General features: G+C 53.0%; 1 protein-coding gene across 6 annotated transcripts in view; it reads left to right on the top strand.

Annotated features, from left to right (window-relative positions):
• MACROH2A1 (macroH2A.1 histone) overlaps positions 1–12795 on the top strand; it is a 102987-nt gene extending 90192 nt beyond the window's left edge. For all 6 annotated transcript variants that reach the window (XM_079918811.1, XM_079918814.1, XM_079918812.1 and 3 more), the window contains exons 7-9: positions 24–113; positions 2714–2888; positions 12018–12795. In XM_079918811.1, coding sequence (XP_079774937.1) covers positions 24–113; positions 2714–2888; positions 12018–12183 — 431 coding nt within the window. In that variant the 3' untranslated portion in view covers positions 12184–12795. The remainder of the gene's footprint in view (positions 1–23; positions 114–2713; positions 2889–12017) is intronic.
• Positions 12796–16363: the final 3568 nt, after the last annotated feature.

Below are 16363 nucleotides of genomic sequence, written 5' to 3'. Positions count from 1 at the left end.
GACCTCGCCCTGTCCTTGTCTAGGAAACACGCTGGAGAAGAAGGGTGGCAAGGAGTTCGTGGAAGCTGTTCTGGAACTCCGGAAAAAGAACGGGCCCTTGGAAGTAGCTGGAGGTGAGGTGGGGAGGCACTGTACTGATCTGGGCGTGGTGCATGCTGCCTTAGGGAAACGGTTTTACAGGACGACTTAGAATTCAGAGGTGCGTGGCTATCTCTGAGACCAGAGGCAGAAGAAAGCCTGTTAGACTTTTATCACATACAAATTGTCAGGGGAACTTAAGGGTTGTGGAAATTGCCTTTCCAAGTTTTTTCTTCATTACTTAAAATAGCTTCTAAGTGTTTGATGTCTAGCCCTCAAATTTTAAGCAGTTACAGAAGCCAAGTTCGGCAAATCTAAGAGCTGAGAAGTATAGATAGGGATACTGAGCCATCTGCAAAATTGCTGATGAGAGATGCAAATGAATCATTTTCATTCAGCCATCTGTGTTTTTCATGGGAGAAATGTAAATACACATCTCTCATTTGCCAATTACACCTTTCCTGATAAGAGGGGTATAAGAAGATGACTTGAAATGTGATGTGAGGAGGATTTACTGCTAAGAACTAGAGGCAGGGCACTTCTTACTGATGCCAGCCTGGATTTGGGGATTTTAGGTGGACACAGGGTTTCCCGAGCACCTGGGAGTCTGAACAGTGGGTGAGGCTGGCTCACCCCACCAGCTATGTGAGGACAGGCCACTCCCTTCCTCCCCTTTGGGCTCCAGTTTTCTCTTCTTACTAGATGGTTCCCAATTCTGTCTTTCCAATCCTGTTTGTTTTTAAAATGAATCTTAATGTGGGCATCAACAGTTACTGTGTGACAGCCACGCAACCTTCTCTGAGGGTACCCCAGGCCTTACCTCTCTCTCCCCAGTGACTAACGCACAAACTCCCATCCCGGGCTAGTCACGGGTCCTGGCGGGGATAAGAGGGTGGCATTGCCTTTGACCTCTGCTCTGCCAGTTCTGTTTTGCCTGCAAAGGGCATGGCATTGCAGAGAGTTGGTGGGGGCACAGTTACCGAGCTCTTCCAGGCAGTTCCCCGCTGGAACCGCCCACACTGAACAGGGAGGACACACACAGCATAAACTACCCAGCCAGGGGCTCCTGGCCTTTCCTCAGGCCCTTACTGGCACCTCTCTCTGTGCCAGCCCAGGGTCCTTCCTGTTGGTACTCCAGTTAAAGCCCATTTGGTGACCCTCAGCAGGAGGTGTGATAAGAGGTGGCCCTGATGCTGCCACACACCAAACTTGTCTGGTGACACCAGAGCCACAGCTGGTACAAACCCGTTAGACTTAGCACAGCTAAAGATATGTTTGCCTGTTTCAAAAGCAAGAACACATTTCGTTCTTGATTTTAAGATCTATTTTAGAAAATGTTTTAAAATATTTTTTAAGTAGAAAGGAAATAATAGAACATATCCCTGTTCCGCTGTCCAAAGATAATCACTGCTAACACATTTCTTGTCCTTTGAATGCATAGTTTAGCAGTTACTTCTCACGTGGACATGCAGGTGAATTAAGCCCCCCAGTCTCAAGCCCACAGTTCTTGAACCAGTCAGCAAGCAGAGCCAGGACTCAAAATCAGACTTGTGACTCTGGGATCAGAGCAGTTGCTACTGCAGCATGAGACACCTCCCATAAATCACTGTTCTCCAGGTTCTCCTAGCGACAGACGATACCCGTTAACAGCCCAGACCCCTTGGAGAGCGCTGATGGTGTTCGTCACAAAGTGGGTTTAGAAAACACTTGGTCAAAAAAGTTTGGGTGTCTTACTGGAGCAGTGGGTGGAGACATTAGTGTGCTCCTGCATAGAGGTCTCCCAGGCAGCACTCACCAGACCCATTGGTTCCAGAACCACCACCTTTACATTGCAACTTTTGGGACAGGAATCCTGGAACATGCTCTGGGAGACATGGGCTGGCCTGTTATATATTTCCTGGTAGGAGCAGACCCAAGACCAGTGTCTTCAGATCTGACAAGAGGCAGAGAATGAGAACAAATCTGGAAAGGCAGGTCTGCTATGGAGATCTGTAGTTGGAAAAAGGCTCCTCTTCTAGGAGAGGAAAATAGTTCCATCCCAAAAGCACTGTCCAGTTAAGTCTGTCAAAACTAACAGGATCGGTTAGTCAGGGAGAAGAACAGGGCAGCAGACATGCTATCTGGGTTACTTTCCCAGGAGGTTTGTTCCGAACTGTGTCAGAGATTTATAGATATCGGTACATCATAATTAAATGCACATTAATCCACTTGAGGACAGGGCGGTTGGAGACCCCCGAAAGGCGATTAATTGGAGGCTACAAACATTCTGACACATTTGGTCAAGTTAGATGGTTATGGCTCGGCCTTCTGGGAGGCTAGGGAGAGGGTTTACTGTGACCTTGGCTAAAGTTCCTGGTGGCCACGCGTCCTAACGCCAACTTTCCAGGGGTGGGGGTTGGCTTGGCGTCCCCCCACCCCACCCCGCCACCGAGGGAGGAGACTGCAGGACAAGCAGTTTCCGGCTCGAGCTTCCGTGGGAATCACAAGGCAGCAGGCAGCTGCAGCCCTCCTGGACCAGGTGGTCAGGGGCCCCGGGCAGACGTGCTGGAGCTGGAGAGCCGTCCTGGGCTCGGCACCTAGCACACGTGCTACTGCAGGGGGACCCAGCTCACTGCTTCTGTCTTGTCCCCTCCAGCCGCTGTCAGCGCAGGCCATGGCCTGCCCGCCAAGTTTGTGATCCACTGTAACAGTCCCGTCTGGGGTGCAGACAAGTGTGAGGAACTTCTGGAAAAGACAGTGAAGAACTGCTTGGCCCTGGCGGATGACAAGAAGCTGAAGTCCATCGCCTTTCCATCCATCGGCAGCGGCAGGTAAGGGCCCACGGCCTGTCCCCCTGCGTATGCGGCCCATGCTTGCAGGGAGCTCCGACTGTGCCCATGGTCGGCTAAGGCTACTTTCAAGCACTTGCCTTTGTTGAGGAGACCGGAAGCTCGAAATCGGGAAGAACATAGACATTAAGTAATTGTGAGGGACAGTTGAAGAGATGTAGGGAGACAGGAAGCCTGAGGAGAGAATCAGACTTGAGCCGTGACAGCAGATGTCATCACAGAAGGTGACCCTCGAAGGACACTAAGACCTTAGGTGGGTGGGGAGGCGTGAATGCAGGGATACTGAGTGGGAGAGCCCCTCCCAGACCCAGCCCATATAGCTGTGTTACAGTTCTGTCCCCAAACCCCAGCATCCTCTGGGCACAGCCCTCTGCCCTTTATCTTTGTATTCCCAAGCATCCTCCACCTCCCCAAAACCTGCTTGCTCTCCCTGTGCCTCACTGCCCTGCTGCTGAGGTGGAGCTGAGTGGGCAGATACGTGAGCGTGAAATAGGGCTGGGCCTCCCCCACCTCCCAGCCCTGAAATCTCCCCAGGGAGACTCACGGAGGTTGTGGGGAGCAGCGCAACTGCCCCTAAGACAGACACACAACCCAGAGGGCCCGCACTGGAAGGGTGTAGTCCTTGAGCCGCTGATGAGGCAGACAGGATTCAGCCACAACCCCCAACCACCCCCGCTCCCGGGTGGTGAACCCCCAGATGCCAGCACACAGCCCATCAGGTCCTGCCTGTCAGGGCAGCCCTGGGCTCGGGCTCGGGCCTGGCTAACCAGCTGCGTGATGGCATGCAAATTAAACCCCCCTCTGAATCCAGCCCCCACCCCCCCCTCTGAATCCAGCCCCCTACTCTGTAAAATAGATGTGACCGTGCCCCCACGCAGCCTCTCAGGACTGCTCGGAAATTAAAGGAGCTCTCCAAAGGGAGCATGCTTTGAGAACTCTGCCACGATGAAGATATGAGGGCTGCCTCTGAGGCTGTGTCTCACTGCCTGCCACATCTCCACGGTCCTCCCTACCAAGGGTCTGAGCAGCAGGCCTCTGGAAGGCTCGCCATCTGGATGGGGCACGGAAGCAAAGGGAAACTGGCCTTCAGAGCTGCCGCAGCCCCGGACTCTGTATCATCCCTGGGGCTTCCCATGGAGATCGGGAGCCTTCCAGGGTCTCTGCCATCAGTCCCTCCCAGTTCCCGAGGAAGGCGGGCTGTGCGGTGGCAACACAGGTCCCAGCACACTGACGTCCCGTGACACCGCAGGCTGCATCGCCCTCCTGGGAGAGCCTGAGTCACAGTCCTCAGCACTATTCCGTGTGTGTATAGAAAGCTGCTCTTCTCAAAGCACTTCTCTTCCAAACCCATGAGGAGGACAGAGAGTGGATTTTGCTGTTTTTATCTTGGGCAGGCCTTGTAATTCCGCTTCCCTGAACAGTGCCATCACTGAGGGTCCCACACCCCAAGTGCCAGGGACAGAGCTAGTCCGGGCGGAATTCCTGTCACATCTGCTCAAGCAGAGCTTAGTCGCTGTACCCAGAAGGCCTTGCTTACAGGCAGACAGGCACTGTGCCCCAGGGCTTCCTGTGGGCCAGGGCAGTCACACGTGACTGGTGGACCCACCAGAGGACCTGATGTGGGAAAAGATCTTCCTCTGGAGCCTCTGTCACTGCCTGCCTCCATCTGGGACAGAAGGAGCATTCCTCTGCAGTCCCTCCTGGAGGTGAGCTGTGGGCGCCGCACCTCCCCTCTCTTCCCCTCCTGGCCTTGGCCCTGGCCCTGCAGTTCCGGGCAGCCGAGGCCTCCCAGACCAGGTGCTCCTTTGTGTGAGGGCCCCTCAGTCCTCTCTGCACTGACAGTGGGCTCTCTTCTGGGACTGACTTACTAGCACAAAGAAGCTGGTGTCGGGGGAGGGGCCCTGAGCAGAGGACAGGTGAACACGCACACGGCCCCCAGCCTCGCGTTCCCACACTCACTCCGCCCTGTGCCGAGCTCTGCAGGGACATCCAGAGCTGACACGATTGTTGTTCTGGACTGCCATCTATGTTTCCCGTCACCATACGTCTTCATTCCGTTCGCTTCTGCCAAAAGCATCTGTTGAGCATCATTTTAAAAGTCAATGCCATTTAAATGCCTGTTGAAAGCAGAGCTGACAGAGCTAGAGCATCTAACAGCCTTTTTCAGTCGGCTCTAAGAGCACCTGGCGAAGACGAGCATCCTTCATAAGCTGGTAAGCCAGCACCCAGCAGGTTAAACTTTCCCAGGAACTGTGGAGAGGTGTATAGTTGCCCGATTCAGTCCCAGAGTCAATTCAAGACCTTTTTTTTTTTTTTTTTACAAAGTGCTTTTGGATCTGAGCATAATTAGCTAACTTCCTGCTTCTCCCACCTTCCCAGCCCCCCACCTCCCATGGAAGTTCTGTTCTTCAGCACTGCGCTGCTGTGTGACCTTTGGTAAATGAATCACCCTCTCTGTCCCTGGCCTGCCTTATCAGCTAGTGAGGCTAAGGGACTGCCCTTCCTCACACACGGTTCTGAGGCTCAGTTAATTAGTGTTTCGGAGGCACTTTGATCTACTCTGATGAAAGGTGCTTCCGAGGAGAGAAGCAATAGGAGCCTTTATTGGAGGTAATAATTTCATGCTCTTTATATGACTGGTGGGAAATTTTTAATTGAAGCGTAAAAGTCATGCCCATAAAAGAGCATCTGTTATTACAAACTTATTTACATTTTTCACGGAGTAAAAAGTTTTAAAAAATAATCAGTTGAAAGCTTTTAAGAGGGCGGAATGCCAAAGTCAAGCACATGTGCATAGCCACCCAGCCCCACATCTGTCGGGCAGACCTTGCCCCACAGAGCCGTGTAAACAGCTGCCCTCTCTTTCATGAGCAAAGACTGGGATTATACCAGAGCCGGCCAGTAAATCACAGTGGGGTTTAGGAGGGGAAATAAAACAGCTTGTTTGTGGCATCCAGTGTCTCTGGCATAAAAGTCATGTTGGAATTAAAACAATATAAATGCAAAACATGTTGGTAAAGAGCTGTGGGATCACTTTCTCTCAGCTGAGGCCCGGCATCTTTCTTGGGCATGTGGACGATGACCACAGCCCTACAACTCCCTTCCTCCAGCCCATCGGCCCCCAAGACTGGGGGCCAATCTTAAAGCCCACTGGAGGCAAATGAGACCCGGGGTGTAACCCTGGCCTCGGGAAACCACCTCTGGCATCCGGACCTCCTGTCCTTGGGCATCCTGGTCACAATATTGATGGATACCCCACTCCCTCCGCTCTGTTTGACATTAGGGGACGACCCCTCTCCAGAGAGGCGGTACTTGGGGAATAGCTAGTTTGGGGCTTTGGTTAAACTCTGCTTAGATTTATGAGCCTAAAAGGAAAGCCAGTTTGTTTTCTTGAAGCTACCACTTGTGGGTATTCATTGAGTCCCAGGCACTGTGCTAATCCCTTCGTCTGCAGTATCTCACAACCCCACAAAGTGAGCAGCACTATTAATTCCACTCAAAGGCAAAGACACAGAAGCTTAGAGGGGGGTCAAGTCACTCACCAGAGGTCACACGGCGTGTACTTGGTAGAGCCAGAATTTGCTCAGAGGTCCTTGGCCTCAGTGCTCTCGGTATTAGGTACACGGAACCCCTGCCTCCTGTCCCCTTTGGTCAACAGACCCACCTCCGAGCATCCTGCCAGAGGATCACCCCACTGCCTGTGCGCTCTCTGTGTGAGTGGATTCTAGAGAACCTTGGAAACACCTCTTGGAATTCCCTGACCTGCCCAGGCAGAGCTGTCAGCCTCCCTACCCCCTCGGTGTGGGCCTCAGAAGACAAATATAAAGGACAGAGACAAACTGAATTGGGGAGAATTACTTACTAACCCAAAACACGTGAGCCCTGGAGTGAGCGAAGGTAAGAGGCCTCTGTTGGGTTGTGCTGCCCCGGCCTCTCTCTAGCTTTGGAGGCATTGGGCCCATCACCATCCCCTTCTGAATTTTAGCTTCACCCTCTTCTAACCCACTGCTCTCAGCTCAGGGCCTTGATAGCCTCCCCTTTACCTCTGGATGGGGTAGTCTCTGGCTGGGCAGTTACTCAAAGCCAGACAGAACACAGGAACGCCCAGGAGCACAGTGTGCGGGAAACCTAATCCCAGCAGAGGAGGGTCCACGTGGGGTGACAGACATTTTGCCCACGTCACCCAGGCTGCCAAGACGCCCTGCCCTGTCCATCTCCCAAACAGCCCAGACCATTAGACAGGTGGCCTGGTCCAGCAAAAAAAAAAAAGCAGAGTCCATCTAGAATCTGCTTTAACTCCTATTTAGCCTTCAGGGTCAGGCTCCTAAACTTGCTCCTCCAGAGGATCCATCCACGCTTTCCAACCCCCAGGACACAGCCTCTCCTCACGGCAATCTCCGGGTCCCTGATCAGCCGGCTCAGCACAGCCCCCGGCCTGGAGTCCTTAGCATCTGCCCTGTCCCGCCCTGGAGGCTGAGCTCACCAGGAGCAGGGATGAGGAGGGGCCCAGCACAGCTGGAGGGAGCAAATCCTCTTCTGTGTTGTGGCCCTGTGAACGCACGTCTCTGCCATCAGATGGGACAGTGGACAAGCAACCAATGTGTACAGCCCCCGGCCATCACTGAGCAGGTGACCCAGGAGGGCACCAGGCGGGAGGTAGCCCATGGGGTCCCCTTGCAACAGCCAGGGAAACAGGTCCGAGACCCTTGGGAAAGGCTGTTGCAGACACAGCTGGAGCGACTTCAGGGGAAGCTCAGACACCTTCTCAGTCGGGGCAAGGCAATAAAAGAGGTCTAAGTCTAAGATAAACTCCACGTGGGGTGGGAAGCGCTTGGCCGCAGGGGGACTTAAGACATTTGGCGTGAGCACAGCTGGCAGGGTCAGGAGCCGAATGGGAACAGGAGGGGCACCCATCTCACGGGGAGCCGCGTCTGCATCACCACCACTGTCGTCATTGCCATCGCCAAGCAGTACCTAGTTTCCAGTGGAGAAAACTAATGCCGAGAGAGGTGAACGCCTGCTCCCGAGGGCAGCTAAGATTGAAACTGGAATCTGACTGGAGTGCAGAAGCCCTTGCTCTAATGCACCTTGAGGAGGGGCCATCTGGTCTCATCCAGAAGGCGGACACGGTACAGCGGTAGAACAGAGTGACCGTCACAGAAGCAGTAAGCCTGAGATGGGGAGGACGGCACAAAGACCTGACCAGAAGGGCTGTGGTTATTCAACAAAAGAACCCAGCCAGCCAGCCAGGAAGCCACAAGATGAGTGAGATGTGTAGGCAAGCCACTCTCCTCAAGCTGCTCAGTACTGCACCAGGGGACCCCAACAGAGCCCCTGCCACACCGCAGCATGCCCGTGGCCCTCCAAGAGAACGGGACATCTCAGACCCGGGCAGCAGCCCTCTGGGGCCCTGATGCTGACTTTGTCAGCACAGGGAAGCAGCAAAGATAGCAGCAGTCACCCAGTCCCAGCTATCATGGGGTCGGGTTGGGAAGGCCATTTTCCACTGTGTGGGCCTTTAGAAAGACCCTTCGAGACTACCCACTTTAGAGACGACACTGTCGATTGAGGGCTCTCTGTACAGTATTTTGTTCGATACACACAGCCTCCCCAGGTAATAAATACTTGATTACCTACCCCATTTCACCAGGTGGGGAAACAAGGCACAGAGACAGGGCCCAGACGCAAATCCCGTGTGGCTCCAGGCCACTGCGTGTGCCACAGCTGCCCCGTTTTGAGGGTGCAGGGCCTCTGCATGTAAGGCACGCTTGTGAAAGCATCCACGTCTACATTCCATTTCATTACAAATACTTCTAACAGTGCCTACTAGAAAACATTTTTGGGACCCACCTGGAAACGTCAGGAAAGCCATCACCTCTTCCATTCCTTCCTGGTGGCTTGCGTGGTCCAGAGGGGCCATAGTCCCATGGCTGGGTCTCTCCTTTAGGCTGTGAGTGCCTCAGACAGAGGGATGGGTTTGTCAACAAGAGATTTTCCTGGAAACAAATCATATTCACAGTTCACCCAACAGCAACCTTGAAGAACAAGGCCAGACCAGCCCAAGCTCCCTTAACGGTAGGGCATCCAGGCATGGGCTGCAGGTCTGTGACCTTTGATCCTGACCTTTCTTCCCAATGCAGGTTCTTAACCTTTGGGCCCACCCTGAGTGCGTGTAGAACAGTGGATCTCAAAGCATGGTCCCCAGGCTCACCTCATCTGATTTCCTGGGCGGAGCCTGGCAGCCTGCGTCTTGGCCGGTCCTCCGTAATCCTGACAGAGGCTAATGTTGAGAACTGTTGTAGAGGAACAGGAACTGATGTCCCTTCGGTCAGAGTCACACATCCCTTTTCAAGGGTCCAAAGCAGAGGCATAGAAAGCTGTGGGAGAAGGTCTGTGTCAGAAAACGCTGGGCGTAGGCGGAGTGACCAGCCTGCTGCGGGTGCTCCAGGGAGGCCCTGCGGCCACACCCTGCGTCTCTGCGCCGCACCACATCTCCCCTGGCTCGGGCAGAGCGGCCGCAGGGTGGCATAAGGGCAGCTCACGAAGCCCAGGCCAGGGTCAGCTCAGGTGGGCAAACACCAGAGGAGATGGACTGTGACCATCAGGCCACACAACAGACAGCTTGCTCTTCAGGGAAGTTCCACAGGCCCTCACCTCGGCCCAGCTCACCTGCGACGTGCAGGAGGGCACCCTTAGTGGGGGAGCTTGGGGCTGGTGGAGCGTGGTCTCGGGCTTCCAGTGCAGAGGCAACTCTTTGCAGTTCTCTCAGCCTCCGCCTAGCCAGGTCGTGCCCACAGGCCGAGCTCTGCCTGGGGCAGCGGCCCTCAGAGTCCCTGGCCTGAGCTCAGGCTGCTTCCAGTGGCGGGCCGGGCCCCGCTGTCCTGCCGTAGCCTCGCAGCCCTGCCCACTCCCGCCTGTCTGCCCAGGGGCTGCCGCCGCCTCAGGCTTTCCTCTGCAGGAACGAAATGAGTCCTTAGGGCAGCTCCTGTATTTACAGCAGGAGAATAAACACTTGCTCTTTGTGAGGTGTTTAAAATGGGCCCTCATTCGCGTGACCCTGTGCCTGCGCTGCGCCATGGCTGGCCTGGCCCCTGCCTCAGGAGTAGGGTTGCTTGGAGGAAGGGCGGCCCCTATAAGGGTGCGAGCTGGGTGCCCCACAACACACGCACTGCGGAGAGGCCCTCAGAGCAGAAGGTCGGGTTCACTCCATCCAGCGCTTTCCAGCACGTGTCTTGTTCCGGACGGTGTAGCCTTTGTGCTCCTCGACTCCTGTGAAAATAGTCAGGCGGCCGAGCCAGGTGTTGTGAGGACAGCTTCTTCCCAGACAGAGCCTGCAGGCCCCAAGTGGGGAAGGGTGCGAGGGGTATCACCTGCCACGCGGGGTCCCCACCCTCCCCACTTCCAGCACAGCCCCTCTTCCCACCACCCTCCATCCCAGCCCGCCTTTTGGTCCCCCCAACTCTGCTGGTGGTCGGAGCCCCAGGGTCTCCTCAGGAGGAAGCCGCCTGTCCGACAGCCCTGGCCTGGCCGGAGCGCCCCTGCAGCTCTCTCTCAGACTCTGACCCTGGTCTGGTTCACACGCTCGTGTGTGCTGGCTGCCAGGCAGGAGTGCCTTGTGCCTGGGGGTGGGGGAGGCACCTGCACGTGAGGGGCCCCAACTCTAGGTCACACCCTACTACTGCCTGCAGGCTCCTCTGCACAGGCTGGGAACGGGCCTGGGGTGACACCCTGGTCCTCTAAAAAGGAACTTCACTTCTAAAGCATCCACGAGTTGCTAGGGGTCCACTGTCAAGCTGGGTGAAGCCCTGTTTGATCAAAAACAAGTCGCAAGAATGGTTTTCTCCTTGGCTCTGAAAGGCTCTGAAAAGCCCTGAGTGCTGACAATAGAATAAGTGTGACCCTCCAGAAGAAGCCGCTGAGGTGGTCCACAACTCATGGCACTGAGCGAGTGAGCCTAGGAGAAATCCCGCACCTGACACATTTGAAAACCTCTCACCTGGCAGCAGGTACCCCATCCGAAGGAAAGCCCCGGCCGAAACTGGCAGGTTGACCCAGCACTTCGGACTCCACTGGACCCGCAGGCTCCGGGCAGACTGAAGATGATCTGCTTAGGAACAAAGAAATCCCCATGGAGACCAGCCCCTCACTCTCACCCTCAGTATCCTGGACTGTAAACCGGGGTCAGTAGGGATTTGAATCCAGGGCCACTGGCTCCAAAGTCCACGTTATTTCCCCCAGACTAGGCAAGTTGACACATTGCTGCCATGGTCCTCCTGGGTCCTCCTGCACCTGCAGCATTGACCAGGAACAGCCCCAGCACACACAGAGCGAGGAGCGCCCGTCCTCCTAGTCCTGCTTTCACATTCTTGCCTGAGCTCTGAGCCCCTGCCTCCAGAATTGCCACGTGACGTTTACTTTAAATGGAATTGTATGGGAATTCACACCAGTTTGGCTTGGAGACTGGGATGCTGTCCCTTGAGATGAAGAGCCTACTTGTCCCAGGGTAACGACCTGCACGCAGCTCCCCAAGGCCTGGGCCTATGGGGTGTCCAAGCTGGTGTGTGCCGGGAGGTGGATTCCTGCCGCCCATGAAATCTGAAGGCTAGTGTGAAGGATGTAACCCTCTACTAGCGTGAATGGAGGCTCGTGCTTTCTGGAGAAGCTCCAGCCTCCAGCCGTCCCTGAGGCTGAGACCCCCGGGGGAACTTTGGGAGCCTGGGCTGTGTCTCAAGGCCCATGATGGTCCCGGTGATGTTGGGAAAAGAACCGTGGGCGCTCACACTGCCTGCGGGAGACTACACTCAGCCCACACGCCGCGAAACACAGATTCTGTCGCCTTGCTGGCATGCTGCCTCTCAGAGCACAGCACATTCTCCTGCGGGCCATAGTTCTCTGTCTACTCATTCTTCCCCTGTCTGGTGGCACTGGGCTGTCTCACGCCTGTGTACAGGCAGCCAGAGGTCGAGTACCACTTGTGGACCCTGACCCAACACGAGGCCACTGCAGCACAGAGGGCCTCGAGGGGCTCGCGGAGGGAGGATGTGGCCAGGGAGGGGGTCCTGTGGCCGCCATGGCCCCCTAGTTGCTGAGCCGTCGTTCTCTCTCTTGCAGGAACGGTTTTCCGAAGCAGACGGCAGCTCAGCTGATCCTGAAGGCCATCTCCAGTTACTTCGTGTCAACAATGTCCTCTTCCATCAAAACGGTGTATTTTGTGCTTTTTGACAGCGAGAGTATAGGCATCTACGTGCAGGAAATGGCCAAGCTGGACGCCAACTAGGCTGAGGAACTGCAGAACCAGCCCGCACCGTGCCCCCGCCTCCAATTTGAAAGAAAGAAAAGGAAAAAAAAAAAAAAGATTCCCTCCACTCCTAGTGGGAGGCGGGAACCCTTTCATTTTTTTCAGTTTTGCTCATCTAGGGAAAATAAGGTTTTGGTTTCCAGTTTAATTGTTTTTGACCTTCTAAAATGTTTTTACGTTAGCACTGATAGTTGACATTACTGTTGTTAAGCACTGTGTTCCAGACCGTGTCTGACTTTAGTGTAACCTAGGAGATTTTATAGTTTTATTTTAATGAAATCCTGCTTGACGCAGAGCAGCGGGGAGAGCAGTGTCTTCTACGTGGGGCAGAGTCCAGGAAGCCCATTTTGTAACCATGTGTCGTGGTGCTTTATTGTACACCCAGTGGCATTCTTTTTACTATAATGTTCTTTTTTTCCCCCTCAAGAAGAAAAATCATGAATCTGCAGCAGACTTAATTTTTGTTTACTCTTTGTCTTAATGATGGATTTGAAAATGAAAGAGTTAAAAGGCAGAACAGAATCTGTTGTCCTTAATTATATTTGCAATTTGGAATTCGTGTGAATTGATTTAGTAAAATGTTAAACTGTTGTGACTGGCGTGTTCCAAGTTATTGTGCCCTCGAGTCCTAAGTCAGTTTCTCTCATCACAGGATGGGGCACCTTGGGTGGGGCAGCCCACCTCCAGGAAGCACCACAGTGGCCATTGCACCCCCTGGGGTGGGGAGAGCATCTTCAGGCCCTGATCCCCATTTCATGGATGAGGAAGCAGATGTACCAAAAGCCATGTGGGTGGCAAGTGGGCGGCTGGTACTCCAGCCCAGATCTCTAGCCCAGCTCTCTCCTGCTATCTGCCCCCTCCCAACGATCTCTCTGGCTCATGGCTGGACCCAGAGCCCCTGGGCCACTTGCCAGATGGGGCTACAGAAGGCTTGAGCCCTCTGCTGGGGCTTTGTTGGGTCTGTTGTCCCTACAGGATGAGGCCCCTGTCGCCAGGAGCTTTCCAAAGGCAAGGTGCCACCACCAAGGCCCCCAAGACATGCTGTCACCTTTACATGCCTTCTCGCAGCTGTGGGTGTTTAGGGATGATCCCAGCTGCACCAGAGTAGCTTAACTCTGGTTACCTAAACTTCTTAGCATGGACTTCCCTGGTGGCGCAGTGGTTAAGAAGCCACCTGCCGGTGCAGGGGACATGAGTTCGATCCCTGGTCCGGGAAGATCCCACATGCCGCAGAGCAACTAAGCCCGTGTGCCACAACTACGGAGCCCGCATGCCACAGCTACTGAAGCCCACGCTCCCTAGAGCCCGTGCTCCGCAACAAGAGAAGCCACCGTAATGAGAAGTGCACACACCTCAACGAAGAGTAGCCCGCTTGCTGCAACTAGAGAAACCCCGCGTGGCAACGAAGACCCAACGCAGCCAAAAGTAAATAAAAATTAAACTTGTTAGCAAAACGCAGACATTATTTGCTTTAGAAGGTACTTTCACCTTAATCTAAATTTGCCTAAAATGCACAGAAGACTGCTCTTGTCGCTTTCAAAAGAAATGTACCTGATTCTAAAGCAGACTTTACCCAGGAGGAAATACGCAGCGCACTGCACATCACGGAGGAATGTAAAGGATCGTTTTTCCTTTCCAAACTGTGCTTAATGAAATCAAAATAGAATTCCTAAGCCATCACACAACCAATCTTTTCAGTTTAAAAGCAGCTACTTCTCACTCAAACCTGAAAGATTTTTCAAATTTTTCCTAAACGTAAGGTGTTATTAAAACTTTTACATTTTTTCCCCAAGATCTTTACTGGGTATAGATGACATATTCCTACTTATTGATTAGATTTTGGCAAAAAGAGAGAAAGTTTATCATTGCCTTTTCAAGAAGATGCATCTTGGGATTAACATATACACGCTACTATATATAAGATAGATAATCAAAAAGGACCTACTGTATAGCACAGGGAACTATACTCAGTATTCTCTAATAAATGGGAAGAGAATCTGAAAAAGAATAGATACGTGTATATGTATAACTGAATCACTTTGCTGTACACCTGAAACTAACACAACATTGTAAGCCAACTATACTCCAATATGAAAATAAAAACAAAAACAGTGAGAAGAAAAAGAAGATGCATCTTAAAAATGAATTCACTCCATAAATAATATTAGCCAACTGTCTGCCTGGACAAACCATACCGAGTAGCTATTCACCCAAGAGTGTTGTTTCTGCAGGTAGAATCTGCAGCGTGTAGGGTGATGAGAAGTAGGTCATGGTTACTGTGAGTTTGTGATACTGATGATTTATTGTGCGCCTGGCACTGTGTTGAGTCTCTTGTGGGCACCATTCATTCTTCCTTGTGATAACTCTGTAGGGCAGGGTCCTTTTGTTAGAGCCATTTTACAGCTGAGAACACCGAGGCTGCCAGAGATTGAGTAACTTGTAAATGGCTTCTAGGTAAATGGCGTTCATTTCCTTCGCTCTGGAGAAGGAACACCTTAGAAACCAATCCTGTGTTTAGCGGAGATCGTCCACTAGATGTCGCTAAAAGGATTGGGAAGTCAAGAGAGGAAAGGGCAGCAGGTTTCTGCTCTTCCTTGAGCTTGCACGAAAGAATAGATTGCATTTGTCAGGATTTGCGTGAATTATTTACCATAATCAGCTAAATGTTTCTAAACTTTCAATAATCCAGAGTGCGCTGTGCCCCTGAGCTGTGGGCTCACTGAAGAAATTGTTTCCAATGAAACTGAGGGAAAGAGAGCCAACCCCCAGCCTGGGAGCCCCACCATCTCTAAACCACCCAGTCTGTTTTTAAAACTGGGATCAAAAATTGTTCTCTGATGTCAGCCTCATGTTTTCAGGGAAGAAAGAAAACAGTTCATTACTTTTTTTAAAAAAAAAAAAGGTATAACTACAAGGAACCAGTTGAAATATACACATACCTCAAATGAAGACAAGTTTGCAGTTAGTAAAATTTACCAGAAGTGAAATTATTCTGTGAAGGGGGAAAACTGCAGGTTCTGGAGAGGTAACGGCTGTCCCGCCCTCCCCTTTGCCTTGAGCTGTGTCAGAGGCAGGCTTGCAGTGAGGGCTGTGGAGCGGAGCCACTCCTCCGGGGCCGCGCAGCCTGGGATGCAGCCTGGGATGGTGGCAGCAGCAAAAACACGCCCTCCCGCTTATTTCTGAGGTTCAAACTTTGCCCTCAGCAGCTGGGCTCTGCCCTGAAAAGTCCAGACGATTTTGTCAGCGTGCCTCATGAGCTCCCTTAAATGACGTCTGAGATCTAACAGCGCCATGGCTCCAACTGGGACCACACTGACAATAATAACTACTGTGTGTGTGTGTGTGTGTGCGCGTGCGCGGCGTCTGTGTGCACATAGGCACATGCGTACATGTACACAGGTCCTCTACATCCATCATTTCATCTACTTCTCATGACAACCCTATGAGGTTAACCATACTATCCCTATGTTACAGATTAGAAAGGTCACACAGCTATCAGTGGTGGAATGGGGTTTGAACCCAGCTGTCTGACTCTACAAGTAGAGCTCCTGTGGGACTGACCTCTCCTTTGTTATGTACCCACAAATTCTGCTCCAGTGAGGCAGGGCTTCTTGCCTATTCACTGATTCGTCCTGTGCAGCTGGCCCTGGGGGCATACACAGCACCTGTTGGACGATAGGCGGATAGAGACGTGTACTTAAAGCAATCCAGTGGCCGAGAAAAGACTTATTGGGTGCTTACTATGAATGAAGCCTCAGATTAGGGCCTCTTGCAAAAGCAGGTGAGACACTGCTTCTGTCCAGCAGAGTGGGTGAACCACAGACTCAGCTGCTATATTGACAGGGAGGGGCTCAGTGTGGGGAGCTGCACCCATGGGCACTCTGAGAGTGCTCAGGGAGGCTTTCTTGGAGCAGATAACCTAGAGCCAGACTTTGTGGGAAAGGTTGGAATCTTCTAGGCCAAGAGAGCAAGGTGATAGGTGACAAGTAGCAGGACGGTGCACAGGCATCTCAGCCCCAGCCGGGGAAGCTCGCTGTGACCCCGTGCTGGGAAGCCCAGGGCTGCACCCCACTTGCAGCCAGGCAGCCATGTCAGCCCTGGCTCTACCCCCAGCCCTGCCCCTGGCATGTGGAGCTGTCCATCTGTGGATGTGTTTATC

The sequence above is a fragment of the Stenella coeruleoalba genome, assembly GCF_951394435.1.
Source record: "Stenella coeruleoalba genome assembly, chromosome: 3".
NCBI classification, from domain to species: domain Eukaryota; kingdom Metazoa; phylum Chordata; class Mammalia; order Artiodactyla; family Delphinidae; genus Stenella; species Stenella coeruleoalba.
This window is presented reverse-complemented; position numbering and strand designations above follow the sequence as displayed.